This window comes from Phoenix dactylifera, chromosome 8 (genome assembly GCF_009389715.1).
Source record: "Phoenix dactylifera cultivar Barhee BC4 chromosome 8, palm_55x_up_171113_PBpolish2nd_filt_p, whole genome shotgun sequence".
Lineage (NCBI taxonomy): Eukaryota > Viridiplantae > Streptophyta > Magnoliopsida > Arecales > Arecaceae > Phoenix > Phoenix dactylifera.
The window spans coordinates 23,384,304-23,398,480 of NC_052399.1; the positions used below are offsets into that span (position 1 = coordinate 23,384,304).

The window sequence follows — 14,177 nt, forward strand, 5'->3', positions numbered from 1 at the left end:
GATCAGTCGATGCCAAGATAGTTAACAATAATACCAATTCCAGTACCGCCAATATCATTGTAAAACAGGCTGGTGAGTCCATTTTGCCAGACCTATCTGATATGGTCCCATCAGATGACTGTCCGGACATATTCGCCCATAAGACTTAGTAATATCAGAGGGCCGTTAAAAACACATGGCACACTAATTTTCCAAATAACACTTTAAATCTCTAGTGTTTTTTTGAAGGCTGAATATGCCATGAAAAATAAATTATGTAAACACAGTTCAGTATGTCAATTATAAAGTCAGGATTGTGGTCCAGGACTTGCCTATTCCAATTTGCACATCTCATACTCTTGCCCAGACTGATTTGATTCTTCAGTATGCTGAAAGTACTCAATTTCAAATCTTCCATCTGCAACAAATTTAGGGATGAATAATTAACCTCATTCAGAGCCATATAATCCACAGAAACATGAATATTTCCTAGCAAGCTTATCGCATACATGTTTTATTTCGTCAGCCATCATGGAAGAAGACAGGCCTGGGATCTTGAACAATGATGGCACCTCAATAGAACATTCTTTGATAATCTACTAGCCAAGCAAGGTCTGAAATTTGGACTACAATCCATGCTTAAGTCAATTTTCTATCATATCTTCTCGGTCGGTTATTCTTAAATGGCCCAAATCAAAAATTAAATTATTCTTCTAAAATGTGATGTTTAAGGGACAAATTAGGTTTTATCAATTTAATTTCAAGAGATATATAATATTTTAACCGAAAATATTCAAAACTGCTTTAACAGTCCAATGCTCTCTTTAAGGGACAATTTAATCTTCGCCACTAGAAAATCCAAACAAATTATAACAAAGAAAAACAGATGTTTGACCAAAATTTTGAAATGAGAAGCTAAGGGTCTCGAGATTCATGAAACTGGATAATGAACTACTGACATTCTAGAAACTGCCAAAAGGGAGGTGCAAAATGACCCGTCCATATAATTTGTCATTCATTTGCTACCAAACCCGAGCCTCTAGAATCCACTTCAAATGTCTCCTCACCCATCTGATATGAGACTGTAAAGATAATAATAAATGTAACTATGGCTAAGCATTATTGTCAATGTGATCAAAAGGAAGGGGAGAGAGAGAGAGAGAGAAGCACAAAATGCAAAACTCAGTTGATGAATTTCTCTAAGCCAGCACTGGAAGGTGGCCGAGGTAAAAACTCGAATGCATCCAGTATCATGCAACACCACAGAAAACAGAGAGTCCGTTACTCTTTCAAGGATAACTATATTCTTCTATTCAGGAAAAAAATAGTTCCTATAAACCCCAAAATACCACAAGCTAACAGAGGCAAATAACCAATCCATCTTTCCACTAAGGAGCTGTCTAGCAACCAAGTAACTAGCCAAAATATCCAAATAACTTTACCCTATGAACATGAAAAAACTAGCAGCTCATGCCTTCTAATCAATCTTCCAAGGAATGTGAATATCACGACCTTTAAAGCCTCGATTCTTCATTGATCAACAGTAAGGATTCTGCTCATTAAATTAATTAAGCAAAAAGCTTGAGTATGACAAATCTTGTCATATAGAAGGCGAGATGCCTGCCCTTATGAAAGGGCAGAAGCATTTGTCCATAAATTGCATAATGCCCATTGAGCTCTGAGAATGATGGTTGCATGCCCTCAATCCTAGAATGTGTACAATGATGGCCAATAGTTTAATTCTAACAAAGCTGTTGATGTTATTTTCCACTCCTTAGATTTTGCATGCAAGTTACAAGCAACCCTTGCAACTTTGAAAGAGGAGCACAAGAGATACCCCAGAATTACTAATTTATTACCCATCCAAAAAGTTCCAAATAGCCATTGTGTTCTCAAGTGAACCAAGCAATTTCTGAACAGATCAAGCTTGGCTCAGTAGGTGATTCATGCTAGTTAGATTAGTAAAAGACCTAAAAACAAGCTAATTTTTTTAAGTCAGCTTTTAACAAGCCAAGCTTGAAAATTACTTGGTTAAAGAAATGAATAGAAGCTTGGACATGACTCAAGTCTCTGCTTGTTTACCAAGAACCAAGATTTGATACTCTCATCTTCCATCTTTCTTGTTTTACTTGTACCCTCTTTCACATTGTTATTTTCCTAATTATTCTACATTCTTTTTCATTCTCTCCTCCTCTATTACCCCTTCTTTCCTATCTGATGTATTCCCTCCTGTCCATTTTTCTCAGAAAGGATATCTTCTACTACAAGCATATGATTTTAATCTCATCTCTCTGAAATGGAACCAAGGATACTATAAGGCATCCAACAAGATTACCAGTCCTCCTATCTTAAATTTTCTAGGCATGGATTTCTACTAGTTCATGCCATTTTTCCTGCCAAGTTATAATTCACATCATGATAAAAACTAAAAAACTAATCTTTATCACCAGATACATAGTTAAAATTTAAAAACAATTCCTGACAATTTTGTTCATTATGTAAAAGCTACTGATGCTAACAGAAAATTTTTAATCTCCTTTGCACCTCCTTTTTTTGCAGTGCAAGAGTGACAAAAGAATGCTAATGCCTTCAGATCAATGACTTATTCCTGGAATTCCTTGATTGCTGCAACAAATAATGATCTAGTTTGGAGGGTTTATTGCCATCAAAATGATGAATGACATCTTTATGACAAACATCTGAGACTTTCTTTTGTTCAACCTACTTGCTTAAAGAAAAATAATTGGTTAGTTTATGATGACATATCCAAGTAGGAACAAGGTTTTTGATCATAAGTATCATCGCGATGCATGTATTGCCTTTTTCTTGTTTGATAATTTATGCAGCATGTGTACAGTCACCTATGAAAAAATAATATAAAAAAAATCAAGTTAGATGAACAAGGTACTTGTTACATTAAATCGTAGTGAAATGGCATTACTCTTTAGCAATATATTCCTAGTTAAAAGTACTATTATACCTAATCTTGTATGACACTCTATATTTTCCTGGAGCTTGTTTCAATTTTCAACAGAAGTATTTTCTGACCTGATCATAGTCCTATAATGGCTGAGATCTGCCTAGAGGCAAATTTACCATAAGAAGTTAATGATCCTATTTAATATTACCTCTTTATCCTGGCTATTAACCAGCCATATATGCTACTTAAGATAGTCTAATGAGGGTAACTGTTCCGCTATGCTTCACATTGGAGGCTACCAACAAATTATCTTGCAAAGTTGCACCTTTGAAAAACTTCCCGACTTAGAAAAAGAAATGAAATATAAGCATAAAGATTCTACCTGGAAACTGAATGGAGTCATGAAAAATAGTCCTTTAACCATGTAAAATCCAGTTGCAGGCGCTTGACCCCCAACATCCATCTTTCTAGACATCATATATAAATTTTAGATGCATGTATCTTGAATGAGTCGAGAAGTGGCTACCTGAAATCAAGTCAAATCTGATTTCTGTTCAACAAGCTGAAGCTGTTCAACTTCTGGTTTGTTTGGTTGCAGTCATACTCCATCTGGAATTGATCAAATATATCTGATAATGAAAAATAGTTCTCTAAACTTGTAAAATCGAGTTGCAGTTGCATGTCCTCCAACATCCAACTTTCTAGACATCATATATAAATTTTAGATGCGTGTATCTTTAGTGAGTCGAGAAGCAGCTACCTGAAATCGAGTCAAATCTGGTTTCTGTTCAACAAGCTGAAACTGTCCAACTTCCAGTTTGTTTGGTTGCAGTCATACTCCCATCTGAAATTGATTGAATCTATCTGATAATGCAAGAACCAAATTATTTCTGGAGTTTTCTAATTTGAAAAGATTTAAATTTTAAATAAAATAAAACCAACCTTATCCCCTAAATTTTGGTTGGTTGAAATGCTTTAAAATACTTCCTTTTTTTATTCCTACATTGGATATGTGAAATTAAGTCATCTTGCTTAAATGGAAATCCCATCCCATAAAGCCCAAGTCGGGCTTTGGGGGAAGGGGAAGTGGGCTGGTGATCTTGCACGTGCGCTCGGCTCGGCGCAGCCAACCGGCCGTTTACGTGGCGGGGCACCAATATGGTGTTTCAAAAATATCGCGTACAAGGTACGCTGAACCGGTACCGGTAGGTGTACCGGTCGTCTACCGGATCGGTTTGAGACCGGCTCGTACCAAAACCGGTCCGGTACAAACCGGTCTTTGTTTTGTTTTATTTTTTTGTTTCACAGACGCGCACAGATTTTTTTTTTTTTGCTTCACGTCCGCGACAAAGCTGTTTATGACCCGCGCAGGGCAGCGTGCTCACGTCCGCGCCCGAGCGGACACGCCAGAGCTGTTTATGACTCGCGCGGATGCGCTGCCCCACGCGGATGAGCTGGCCCGTGCCCGCGCGGGCACGCAACGGGGGAATCGCGTGCAGGGCGATTCTCAACGCTGGGAATCGCACCCGCGCGCTGTGAAACTGTGCCACGCGCGGGGGGAACCACGCACGGGCGTGCGGCCCTGCGCCCGCGTGGGGCACTTTGCCTTCGGGTCACACGCTTTCACACCACATTGCGCGCGCTGTGGTAAAAAAAATGGTACCTGTGCGAACCGGTCGGTTCGTACAGGTACGGGCCGATGCGAGACCAGTACGCAGCCGATACATATAGGTATCGGTTGGTACCAACTCGAAAATAGCTGGAACCAGTACCCGGACAGCTGGAACCGGTATCCACGATGTCCGGATACCGGTTCCAGGCCGGACCGGTCTGTACCGGGCCAAACCGGCCGAACAACCGGTTTGGCAGACCATGATCACGTATCTTCAGAACCATCGTATCGCCTATCAATAATGATATGGAGAAACTGATTTGGCAAAGTGTCACCTATGTCATAGTCAAAAGAAAATTGTATCATGAACATGTTGATATTTTATCAAGCCCATGTATGTAGGGACTTCAAATTATCGTTATATAGGTCAAGAATAAACAGTTATTGTCAAGCAAGATTGCACATTAAGGAGAGTACCTAAAACATGTTCTAGATTTGGATACATTTAATATTCAAACACTTCCAATTTCCAAAGGGAAAAGTGAACTGCAAAACAAGAAAAAAAAAGAAAGTGAGAGAAAATTCTATGAAGCTCATATTCATGGCGTGACACCTAGAATTTGTTGTAATCTGATTGTTAAAAAATAACCAACAGCACGTTACTTCAATACAGTTTACTAGAAATAGAAAATTTCACAGCATTCAATTTAATGCAGCTGATTATGTTCCTTGTACCTATTATGAGAAGCAAAGTTGAGTTTTTATCTAATCAATATTAAAGAAGAAGAAGAAGACTAAATAATTTGCCTCCTAAACAACTTTAAGAAAGTTGCATGTGGTGAAGGGGCTCACCAAAATTTAAGAAACATTAACAAGAGTTTTTTCACACTCAGGATCGCAAATAGAAAACTTAGAATAAATAAATATTAACAATCAATCTGAAAGGAACCAAACTGACCCCTGAAACTCAGTCTATGTAGGTTGTGGATCCACTCTCAGCTATTCATTGCCTATCTTTTTTTTTCTCAGCTCAGTTTTGCTTATTGTCATATTCGTAGACAGAATCTAATGTTTCTTTCTCCGATCTTCCATGAAATGAGTTGAGTAAGTGGACCTAGAGCAAATGGCTTACTGGATTCACTGAAAATGCATCTGGATAACTTTTCTTAACCCAGGTCCCTTTTCCAAAACTGCAACAACTAAGCCCTAGGCAAAATAAGCTAGAATGCTGCCGATCTTCCTTAAGATGAAAAAAAAAAAAACGCAACTAGAACTGTCACGCCCCAAATCCGGATCATGACACGGCCGTGCTATTGCAATCTTATGCACACAATAACACGAAGCCACTTAAAATTTCGTAATGAAAATAAATAGTTTCATTTATTAATATCATAACATTGTTCATGAAGTTGGAACAATACAGAGCTTCTAAAATCTGATTATTACATAACATTTTCAATTACCCCAACCCTGAATAACATCAAGCTCCCTGCTCCTAGTGGTCTTAATCATCTGTAGGAAAAAAAAAGTAGATAAAAAGGTATGAGCTACACAGCTCAGTAAGTAACCAGGTACTATCTTATTGGATCAAGTACAATTATGCCAATGCAGTGATTAAAAAAAAGACCAACAGTTGTAGTAAAATAAAACATTTTATAGATGATATACACAAATCAGGTCATAAAGCAATGCATGTTCCATCCATAAAAGTTCATAATCATGATAATGCAAGTCATATAGAAATATTGCCATTTATCCATACTTTATAAAACATACTCTCAGACGGATGTGCTGCTATGGTCACTATAATCCCGTGACAGGGCCTGTTAATCTTAGTCGACTAATTCTGTTATTCGTTACCAACTTTAACCCGTTGGCAGAGGGCCTGTTATTCTTTGGATGCTAGATCCAGGGTGTCGACTGGCCTCTATTTCTAGAGGTGGTCATAGCTATCTGAGAGTTCATAAATCATATTCTTTTTCTTTCATAAATCATAATCATCATAAATAGGTTTGAAAATGATAAATGGCATTATATAATTTAAAATGTATAAACATACCTCAAATATCATTTTTCATGCAGTCTAACATAATCATAATTTCATAACTCATACATCATCAAATATTCATGAAGGATGCTCTTTAATCAAATTCATGTATCACATGCAATCATATACTTGATCCTAATTTTGAGGAAAATATATCGTAAACAATACATTTTCATAATGATGAATAAAGAGTAATTTAAAAACTTTAAGATCAGTGCCAAGGTTACTTACAGCAATTTGCTTTCCAATTTCTTACGTCCGGATAATGAATCTTTGATCACCTAAATTAATCACATAAGGATCACATTATTCTTTTCATGATTTTTCTAATTTATCATAATATGAATTTACTTGCTTGGAACTCAAGTCCAATTTACTTAATTTAGAGCCCTTGGCCTCGATTTAGAACCAGATTGGGTTCACGTAGGTCAATTGGATCTTTAATTAAAGAATTGGCTCGGTTCCTAATTGGATCTAGCCCTATTGGGTCAATTTGGTCTTTTGATTAGGTTATTGGGCTCAATTTCAAGTCCAATTAGGTTTAATTTTGGTCCAAGGTCAATATGGCTCATTTAGGCTTGAGTCAGGGTCAGCCCAAAGTCAATTTGGTTAAACTGGTTTTGAATTGGGCTTGATTCATATTCAATTTGGGTCTGCTGAGATTAACTCAGCTTAATTGGGTTCGAACCCAACTCAATTGGGCTTAATTGGGTTCGGATTTAACCCAATTTATAGTTTGGGTTCGTCCGAACTTAGTCCAATCTGATTGGGCTCGAATTGAATCAAATTTGGCTCAACCCATTTTTCTTTTCTTTTATTTGGGCCTAACAGGTTCGGACCCGAACTCGGATCAGACCCGTTAGGTCGGACCCGTTAAGGGTCTCTCCCTTTTTCTTTTTTTTTTTTTCTTTTCTTTTCTTTTCTTTTTCTTTTTCTTCTTTTCTTCTTTTTTTTTTTCTTTTCTTCCCTCTTCCTTCCCCAACCTTCTTCTCCTTTTTTTTTTTTTCTTCCTCTTCTCCTCTCCCGACTCCTCCTTCCCCCTTTCTTCTCATTTCTTCTCCCGTGGAGGGAGGAGGGCGAGCTCGAGCGGCTTGGGAGGAGTGGGTAGCGGCCGACGGCGCCCAGCGGCCGGCCTGCGGTGCCCACGGTCGCGCCCGCGGCCGTGCCCGCGGTCGTGCCCGTGGCCATGCCCAAGGCCGCTTCGGCGGCCCACGGCCGCATCTACGTCTCGCTGCCGGCGACCCGCATCCCATGGCCGACGACCCGCGGCCCGTGGCCGAGGCCGGCGCCCGCGGTTGCGGCTGCGGATCAACCACCGGTAAGTCCTTTTTTTTTTTCTTCTTCTTCTTCTTCTTCTCCTCCCCCTTCCTTCTCCCGTGAAGGGGAATAGGCTCGGGAGAGGGTCGGCTTGGGGCCGACGGCACCAGCTGCGCCTATGGCAGCCTCGGTAGCCGCGGTCTGCCTCCCCCTCTTCATCTCTCTTATTCTTTTTTTTTTTTTTTCTTCCTCCCCTTCTTTCTCCCGTGGAGTGGAGATCGGACTCGGGGAGGGCCTGAGCCACAGCCGGTGGCGCTCCCCGGCCGGTCGGCGACACCGGCCGCGCCTGCAACCGCAACTGGTGCTCGCGGCCGACGGCCTGCGGCCGCCGTGGCCTGTGACCGATGCTGCTCGGCCACCCCGACCGACGCCCGTCTTTTTTTTTTTTTATCTCTAAGCTGGATCTTAAAAAAAAATAAATGAAGAAGGGCTTTACCTGCTTTGAAGGGGATCGTTCGTCTTCTACTCCGACGATGCAGCCCTGTGCTCCGACGGCGTGGGTCTAACACCGGATCCTGCCAACCGTGAAGGTTTGTGAGAGAGAGACAGTGGAGAAGAGGGAAGAGGATGATGAAATTCTCCACCGATCGAGGCTTCTTGAAGCCTCCGATTGCTGGGAAAGGCGGGCGGTTGTAACCGCCCACCATCGTAACGCCTGCACGACGGTGTAATGTCCCCCCCCCCCCCCTCCGTTTCTCTTGGGAGTGGGGCGGTTATCACAAGAACTTTGTGATGAATGTAAAAATCTTTCAAATAAAGGATTGTTTTACTTTGTTAACAATTTTTCAAATATGTTTTAATCAAATACTTTTGAGTTTTATCTTATGCAATCCAAATATTCTTTTGGTACTTAATATGCTCTTATTCATAATCAATTGCTGATGTGACAGCTCTATAGCAACTTCTGCACAGTAATTCAACCTGAAATCACCCAATCTACAACCAAAGATCACAATATATTATTATATTCTAAAAACTGATCTAATATGCTTTCTTGAAATTCCCTCTTGACCCTATCTTGTTGCTGAATTTGCTCTGCTAATCTTTGGCCTGTAATTCTAGACTCACGACCACCTGGATTCCCTTGACACCTTCCTTATAAGCCGAAGCATCCTTCTTAACTTGTCATGAGCCAAAAACAAGAAAATATATTTATGTACATGACGCCTACTTACAGAAAATCTCAATTGGCTCCTCCCAGCAACCAATTTACAGAGGTAATGCGCCATGTGCCACCGTACGAAGACAAGTTTTATCCTATTCTTTTTAGCACCGCACCCTCACCATCTTGTGTCCGACTCTTTTCTTTCCGGACTAAATATCCTAAATTACCATTTACTAAATTTCCAGACAGCATGTTGCTCATAAACAGCTAAAAGAATGTAATCATCAAATATACAAGCAAGAGAGAACAGGGAGAGGAAAGAAACGCAACCGACCTTCTTAAGGGCCAATCTCCGCAACTTTGGGACTTCCTCGAGCAACAGGGCTTTGGTCCGCCGGATCTCGATGATCATGGCAGCCGCTCATCGCCGATTTCTACCGCATCAAGACGAACCAATTTGCCGATCAAGAACAGGTTTGAAAGAGGAGGAAGGGGGAGGAGGAGGAGGAGGAGGAGGAGGAGTAGAATACCTGGAGGGCAGCTTCGATGTCGGCATCGACGGCGGCGAAGAGGCGAGAGAAGCCATCGTCGCCGGAGACGCTGGAGCCGTCGCCGGAGACGCTGGAGCCGCCGCCGGCGCGATGCTTGTCGACGTCGTACTTGTCGTACTTCTGCAGATAACGCCCACCGCGATTGCACTCATATTCTTTCTTTTCTTTTTCCGCCCTCCCTCCGCTGTGCTGAGTATCGAATCGTTCACCGAGAAAGAAGAGAGAGAGAAAGAAAGCAGGGGATTTTGAATCCGATACGTGGCTCTACATCTGCCAGTTTTTGTAGCATCTTGATGGTACTTTTTTGCGTGAGGGGTCTCGTCTCCAAATTTGAAGTTATTTTCCATTCATGCTTCGCGGTGGCCGAAGAAGTAGCACAGGCAATTAGAATGGTTGCTGCTGGCGGTTGCCAAATCTTTGATATTTTTATTTTAGAGATGGAGCTGAGAGCGGCGTGGGCTGACGGTATATTCTACATGCTAGAATAGTCCTATTTAAAGATTGACTTGGCCATGGAGATCGGCTGGATCTAGAAGAGCATCAGTGGCATGGATAGGTGTCACCCCCTTCTTCAGAATATTCGAGCTATAGTTAGTGGCGACGTTGCTTTCCAGATCGAGCATATTTATAGAAAGGCTAATGGAACTACGAATTAAGTGGCCTCATACGTGGCTGATTCTCGAGAGCTCTGTAAGTTGGAGAAAGAGAGTTGTTTAGAGTAGAGCTGATCACGGGCCTTCTGGCCCGCCCAGCCCGCCCAGCCCGGTCCGAAATTTTTCAGACTTGGGCATTAAAAAAAGGCCCATGGGTTGGGTCTGGGCAAGAAAAGCGGCCTGACCAAAGAAATCGGGCCGGGCCATTCTGGCCCATTTCCAGATTCCAAACAAAGAAAAAATCGGACCTGTCAGGTCGGGCCATTCTGGCCCATTTCCAGATTCCAAACAAAGAAAAAATCGGACCTAAATAAAATTTAAGCCCAACAGTCGGGCCGGGCCTGGGCATAACCATCAGGCCTAATTTCTGCTGTAGAGCCCGACCCGAGCTCGGTCTGGTCCGAATTTTGATCAGTTCTAGTTTAGAGCACTATGAGACTTACTGTTTTGATGTATTCATATTGTATGAGCTATCCATTGTTAAAAAAAAAAAAAAGAAAAAGAAAGAAAAGAAAGACAGCCACTATTTGCCGCTCTTTACCAAGCAATTATTTCTATAATAGCTTTTTTATCTGGCCGTCACTAACAACCCTCCTTGTGGCACTATTGTAACCGCTATTTAAAAGAAAAGCTTACTGTAGTTAAGGCTTGGTTATTATTGGCTTCATGTGTCCTTGATCTTGCTTTTGAGTTGAGTCCTTTTGCTGGCCTTCCATGACTTATTGTATTTGAGTAAAAGTGATTGGAACGATATTGCTTATAGTGAATTAAGTGTTCATGCACAGATTTTCACCATTTTTCATGTTTCCTCTCTCTTAATTTTAAAGCAATCAATCTACTACAAGTGTATTTTTGAGTCAGATTAAGTCATGCTTATGTCTTGTTGAATTTATTAGAAAAAATGCATTTGATTAAGTTTTCTATTATTTTTAGACAAAGATTTAGTTTAGGTTATCAATATTGATAATCTTTTTTTGTCTAGCAATTAGAACATGAAACTCTTCAAAATTAGGTTACCTTTAAATTATGAGCATTTTTCAGCAAAATGCTTTTGGCAGTCATCATTGTAGTTTGCAAGATCAGTGAAATAAACTTTCTTAGTTGAAAATAGACTTAAATACAATAGCAGTCATTGGAACTTAGTTGTTTTCTAATGAGTTCACTCCATAGATTAGCCATAGGGATATAAATGAGCCAAGCTGAGCATCGGATTGCTCCGCTTGACTAAGTTATGAGCTGAACTAATTGAGCAAAGTCGAGGTTTCTCATTGTTTTGAACAACGTTGCTGTCCAGGCTCAACATGTTGATGGAGCCATGCTCCAACAATGTTGGAGCTTAACTCGTTTTTTAGTTGAGCATAGCTTCAACAACTAACTATCAAGAGTAGCTTGGTTCGTTTGCAACCTTCCAAGCCATCAATGTTTCATAACAAATAATTGAGTAATATACCCAATGCAAATAACTTCTTTTTTTCTAGACGAGACGCAAAGGTGATTGAGTGCTACAATGAAGGGCATATAATGGCCTTTCATTATCTTAAACCCTCTTCATCTCAATAATGACATAATATCATTTTGGTAATTAGTGAGGACGGGATTTCCTTTTGGTAGTTAATAAGAACAAAATTTGAACTTAATCTTCTAATCAAACAACCAAGTAATTTAATTTTTCTTGGTGAGAACAAAGGCCGTTCGATACCTTCTAACCTGAGAATACACCTAGTAGCCAGTTTAACAAAATCTCTCTCTCTCTCTCTCTCTCTCTCTCTCTCTCTCTATATATATATATATATATATATATTGAAAACCTCGTCCCATCTCTTCACCAAAACTGAATTATTTTACATAAATTTCAATTTGTAATGATTCAAGCAACAATACATATAATAAATTTCAATCTATGATCCAAACCTTCGCCATTGACCTCTTCTCCAATTATCCTGCTATATTTTTACCATTGAATTCCGTCGTCCAGAATTTGAACTCGTTCTCACACCAATCTCCGATCTCAGCTTTTAACGGACAAAATCTCGTCCTTCCAACGCTGACCGGGTTCTCTCCTTTCCTCCCTCCTCCGGCAAGAAAGCGGACAAAGCAATATAAAAGGAGGCCTCTGGGTGTCTTTTTTCGGTGCACAGTTTGGTAGGCGGTCATATGCGGTCAAGCCTTTCCCAAAAAGCTTCTCCAGAACTCTTCTCCCCAGTATCTATTTATCGAGGCCCTATCGAGAGACCTCCCCAATTTCTCTCTCCTCCGCCCTTCAGCGCTACCCACAAGACCAGCCTCTCTCCTCCCTTTCCTCTTGTTCCTATCCAGTCTCTGTTCTCCTTTCAGAGGCGATCAGCTTGGGGATGGGGAGAGCTCCGTGCTGCGACAAGGCAAATGTGAAGCGAGGGCCATGGTCTCCAGAGGAAGACATGGTTCTCAAGTCCTACCTCCAGACTCACGGGACCGGTGGCAACTGGATTGCTTTGCCCCAGAAAGCAGGTCTTCTTTTCCCTCTCCAAGCCTTTAAGCCTCTCTTTTCCCCCCTTCTTACGAAAAGAAAAACTGCCCTTCTGCTAAAATTTTCCTTACAAAAGCTTTCAATGACCTCCTTCTTCTTCTTCTTTCGGGAAAAAAGTTGTCCAGAAACAATGTCTCCATCCATACTCTTATGGGAGCATTTTTTTGATTTATTGATAACTTTCCACGAAAGTTGGTATGGGAGCATTTTCTTCTTTATTTTGATAACTTTCCACGAAAGTTGGTGATGTCTTGCTCTCATCTTTTTAGTTCGCTTCATAATTTTGGCTCTCGTGGCAAGTTTCTCCTATTAACTTCTCACATCTCACTCCAATACTTATGTTTTATTTTCCCTTTAGAATTCTGCACATTTTTCTCTTCATCTTGGATGTTCCCAATTCTAATTTCTCGATCTAACTTCAGGGCTGAAACGTTGCGGCAAAAGCTGTCGCTTGAGATGGCTCAATTACCTCCGACCGGACATCAAACATGGAGGTTTTACTGGGGAAGAGGACAACGTCATTTGCACTCTCTACAACAAAATAGGAAGCAGGTAAATTTCCCAAGCTTTTCTTAATACGTCTTTTAAGCTGTTTTTATGTGATAGCTGCATAACAATACATGTCATCCCCCTCTTGAATTGGATTAGGTGGTCCGTTATAGCTTCCCAACTGCCTGGAAGAACCGATAATGATGTCAAAAACTACTGGAACACCAAGTTAAAGAAGAAGATGATGGCAGCCCAAGCATCCCTCTCCGCCGCCGCCGCCAATACCAATCTCATCACTCACAGCCCTTCACCATCGCCGCCACCACCTCCTCTCGTCACCCCGACGATCAAAACCGAGACCTACACCTGCGACGGATTCTTGACTCCTTTTAACAAAGACGCCTCCGCATCAGCACCTACGGACCCCAGCTCCATGTTCGGCCACAACGCATCGTTTCCGATGGCGGGGCTCGTCGGACCACCCGGTCTCAATGGGAGCGTCAACCAGTATGCCGTGTCGCCGCACGACGACGCCTCCACGGCTTCCTCATCGGTTACCATGGAGAACGGCAGCAGCTACGTCAACTGGTCGGCCAACGGGCCTGGCGGGGATGATGCCTTCTTCGCGGAGTTCGGCTTCGAATCGTCTTGCGAGTTCTTCGATGGCTATTACGGTTATCCCGATCCAGCTACGCTTGCTACCATGTTGGTCTCTTCATCCGACACCAAGCCACAAGTCACATACTCGTAGCAAAGCCATAGAAGAAGGTCCATGAGGGAGGCAGACACGAGATTAACAGCATCCATCACCTTCATCTCCTTTTGCTTCAAGCATCGCCTGGCTGTTGGGTTATCTTGATGTACATGAATTACTTTGATGTTTTTAAGCAGTTACTGCTGTTATTTTATGGTTTGTTTCAAGTTATTGCTACTTTATTCGTAAGTAAAGCATTTAATGAATAGTGGATGTGTGTCGGCGACGCTGTTTTGGCTCTCCG

At 41.4% G+C, this 14,177-nt stretch overlaps 1 protein-coding gene and 2 long non-coding RNA genes across 5 annotated transcripts; 2 read left to right on the forward strand and 1 right to left on the reverse strand.

The window, feature by feature from the left end:
• Window positions 1-310: 310 nt before the first annotated feature.
• LOC108511526 lies at window positions 311-10,041 on the reverse strand. Of its 3 annotated transcripts, none has more exons than XR_005513061.1 (5): window positions 9,511-10,041; window positions 9,315-9,414; window positions 3,660-3,763; window positions 489-3,508; window positions 311-397 (listed from the first exon to the last, which is right to left on the reverse strand). It is a non-coding gene; the product is annotated as an uncharacterized LOC108511526 (long non-coding RNA). The 3 variants fall into 3 exon arrangements; XR_001879809.3 differs by having other exon boundaries at window positions 317-397; window positions 3,426-3,508; window positions 9,511-10,009; XR_005513060.1 differs by having other exon boundaries at window positions 317-3,508; window positions 9,511-10,006.
• On the forward strand, window positions 7,562-8,656 carry LOC120111639. The gene is made up of 2 exons (XR_005513059.1): window positions 7,562-7,876; window positions 8,323-8,656. It is a non-coding gene; the product is annotated as an uncharacterized LOC120111639 (long non-coding RNA).
• Window positions 10,042-12,153: 2,112 nt separating the features above from the next.
• On the forward strand, window positions 12,154-14,139 carry LOC103713450 (transcription factor RAX1-like). The gene is made up of 3 exons (XM_008800385.4): window positions 12,154-12,671; window positions 13,113-13,242; window positions 13,339-14,139. The coding sequence occupies exons 1-3, from the start codon at window positions 12,536-12,538 to the stop codon at window positions 13,928-13,930; spliced, it is 858 nt and encodes a 285-aa protein (XP_008798607.2). The 5' UTR covers window positions 12,154-12,535; the 3' UTR covers window positions 13,931-14,139.
• Window positions 14,140-14,177: the final 38 nt, after the last annotated feature.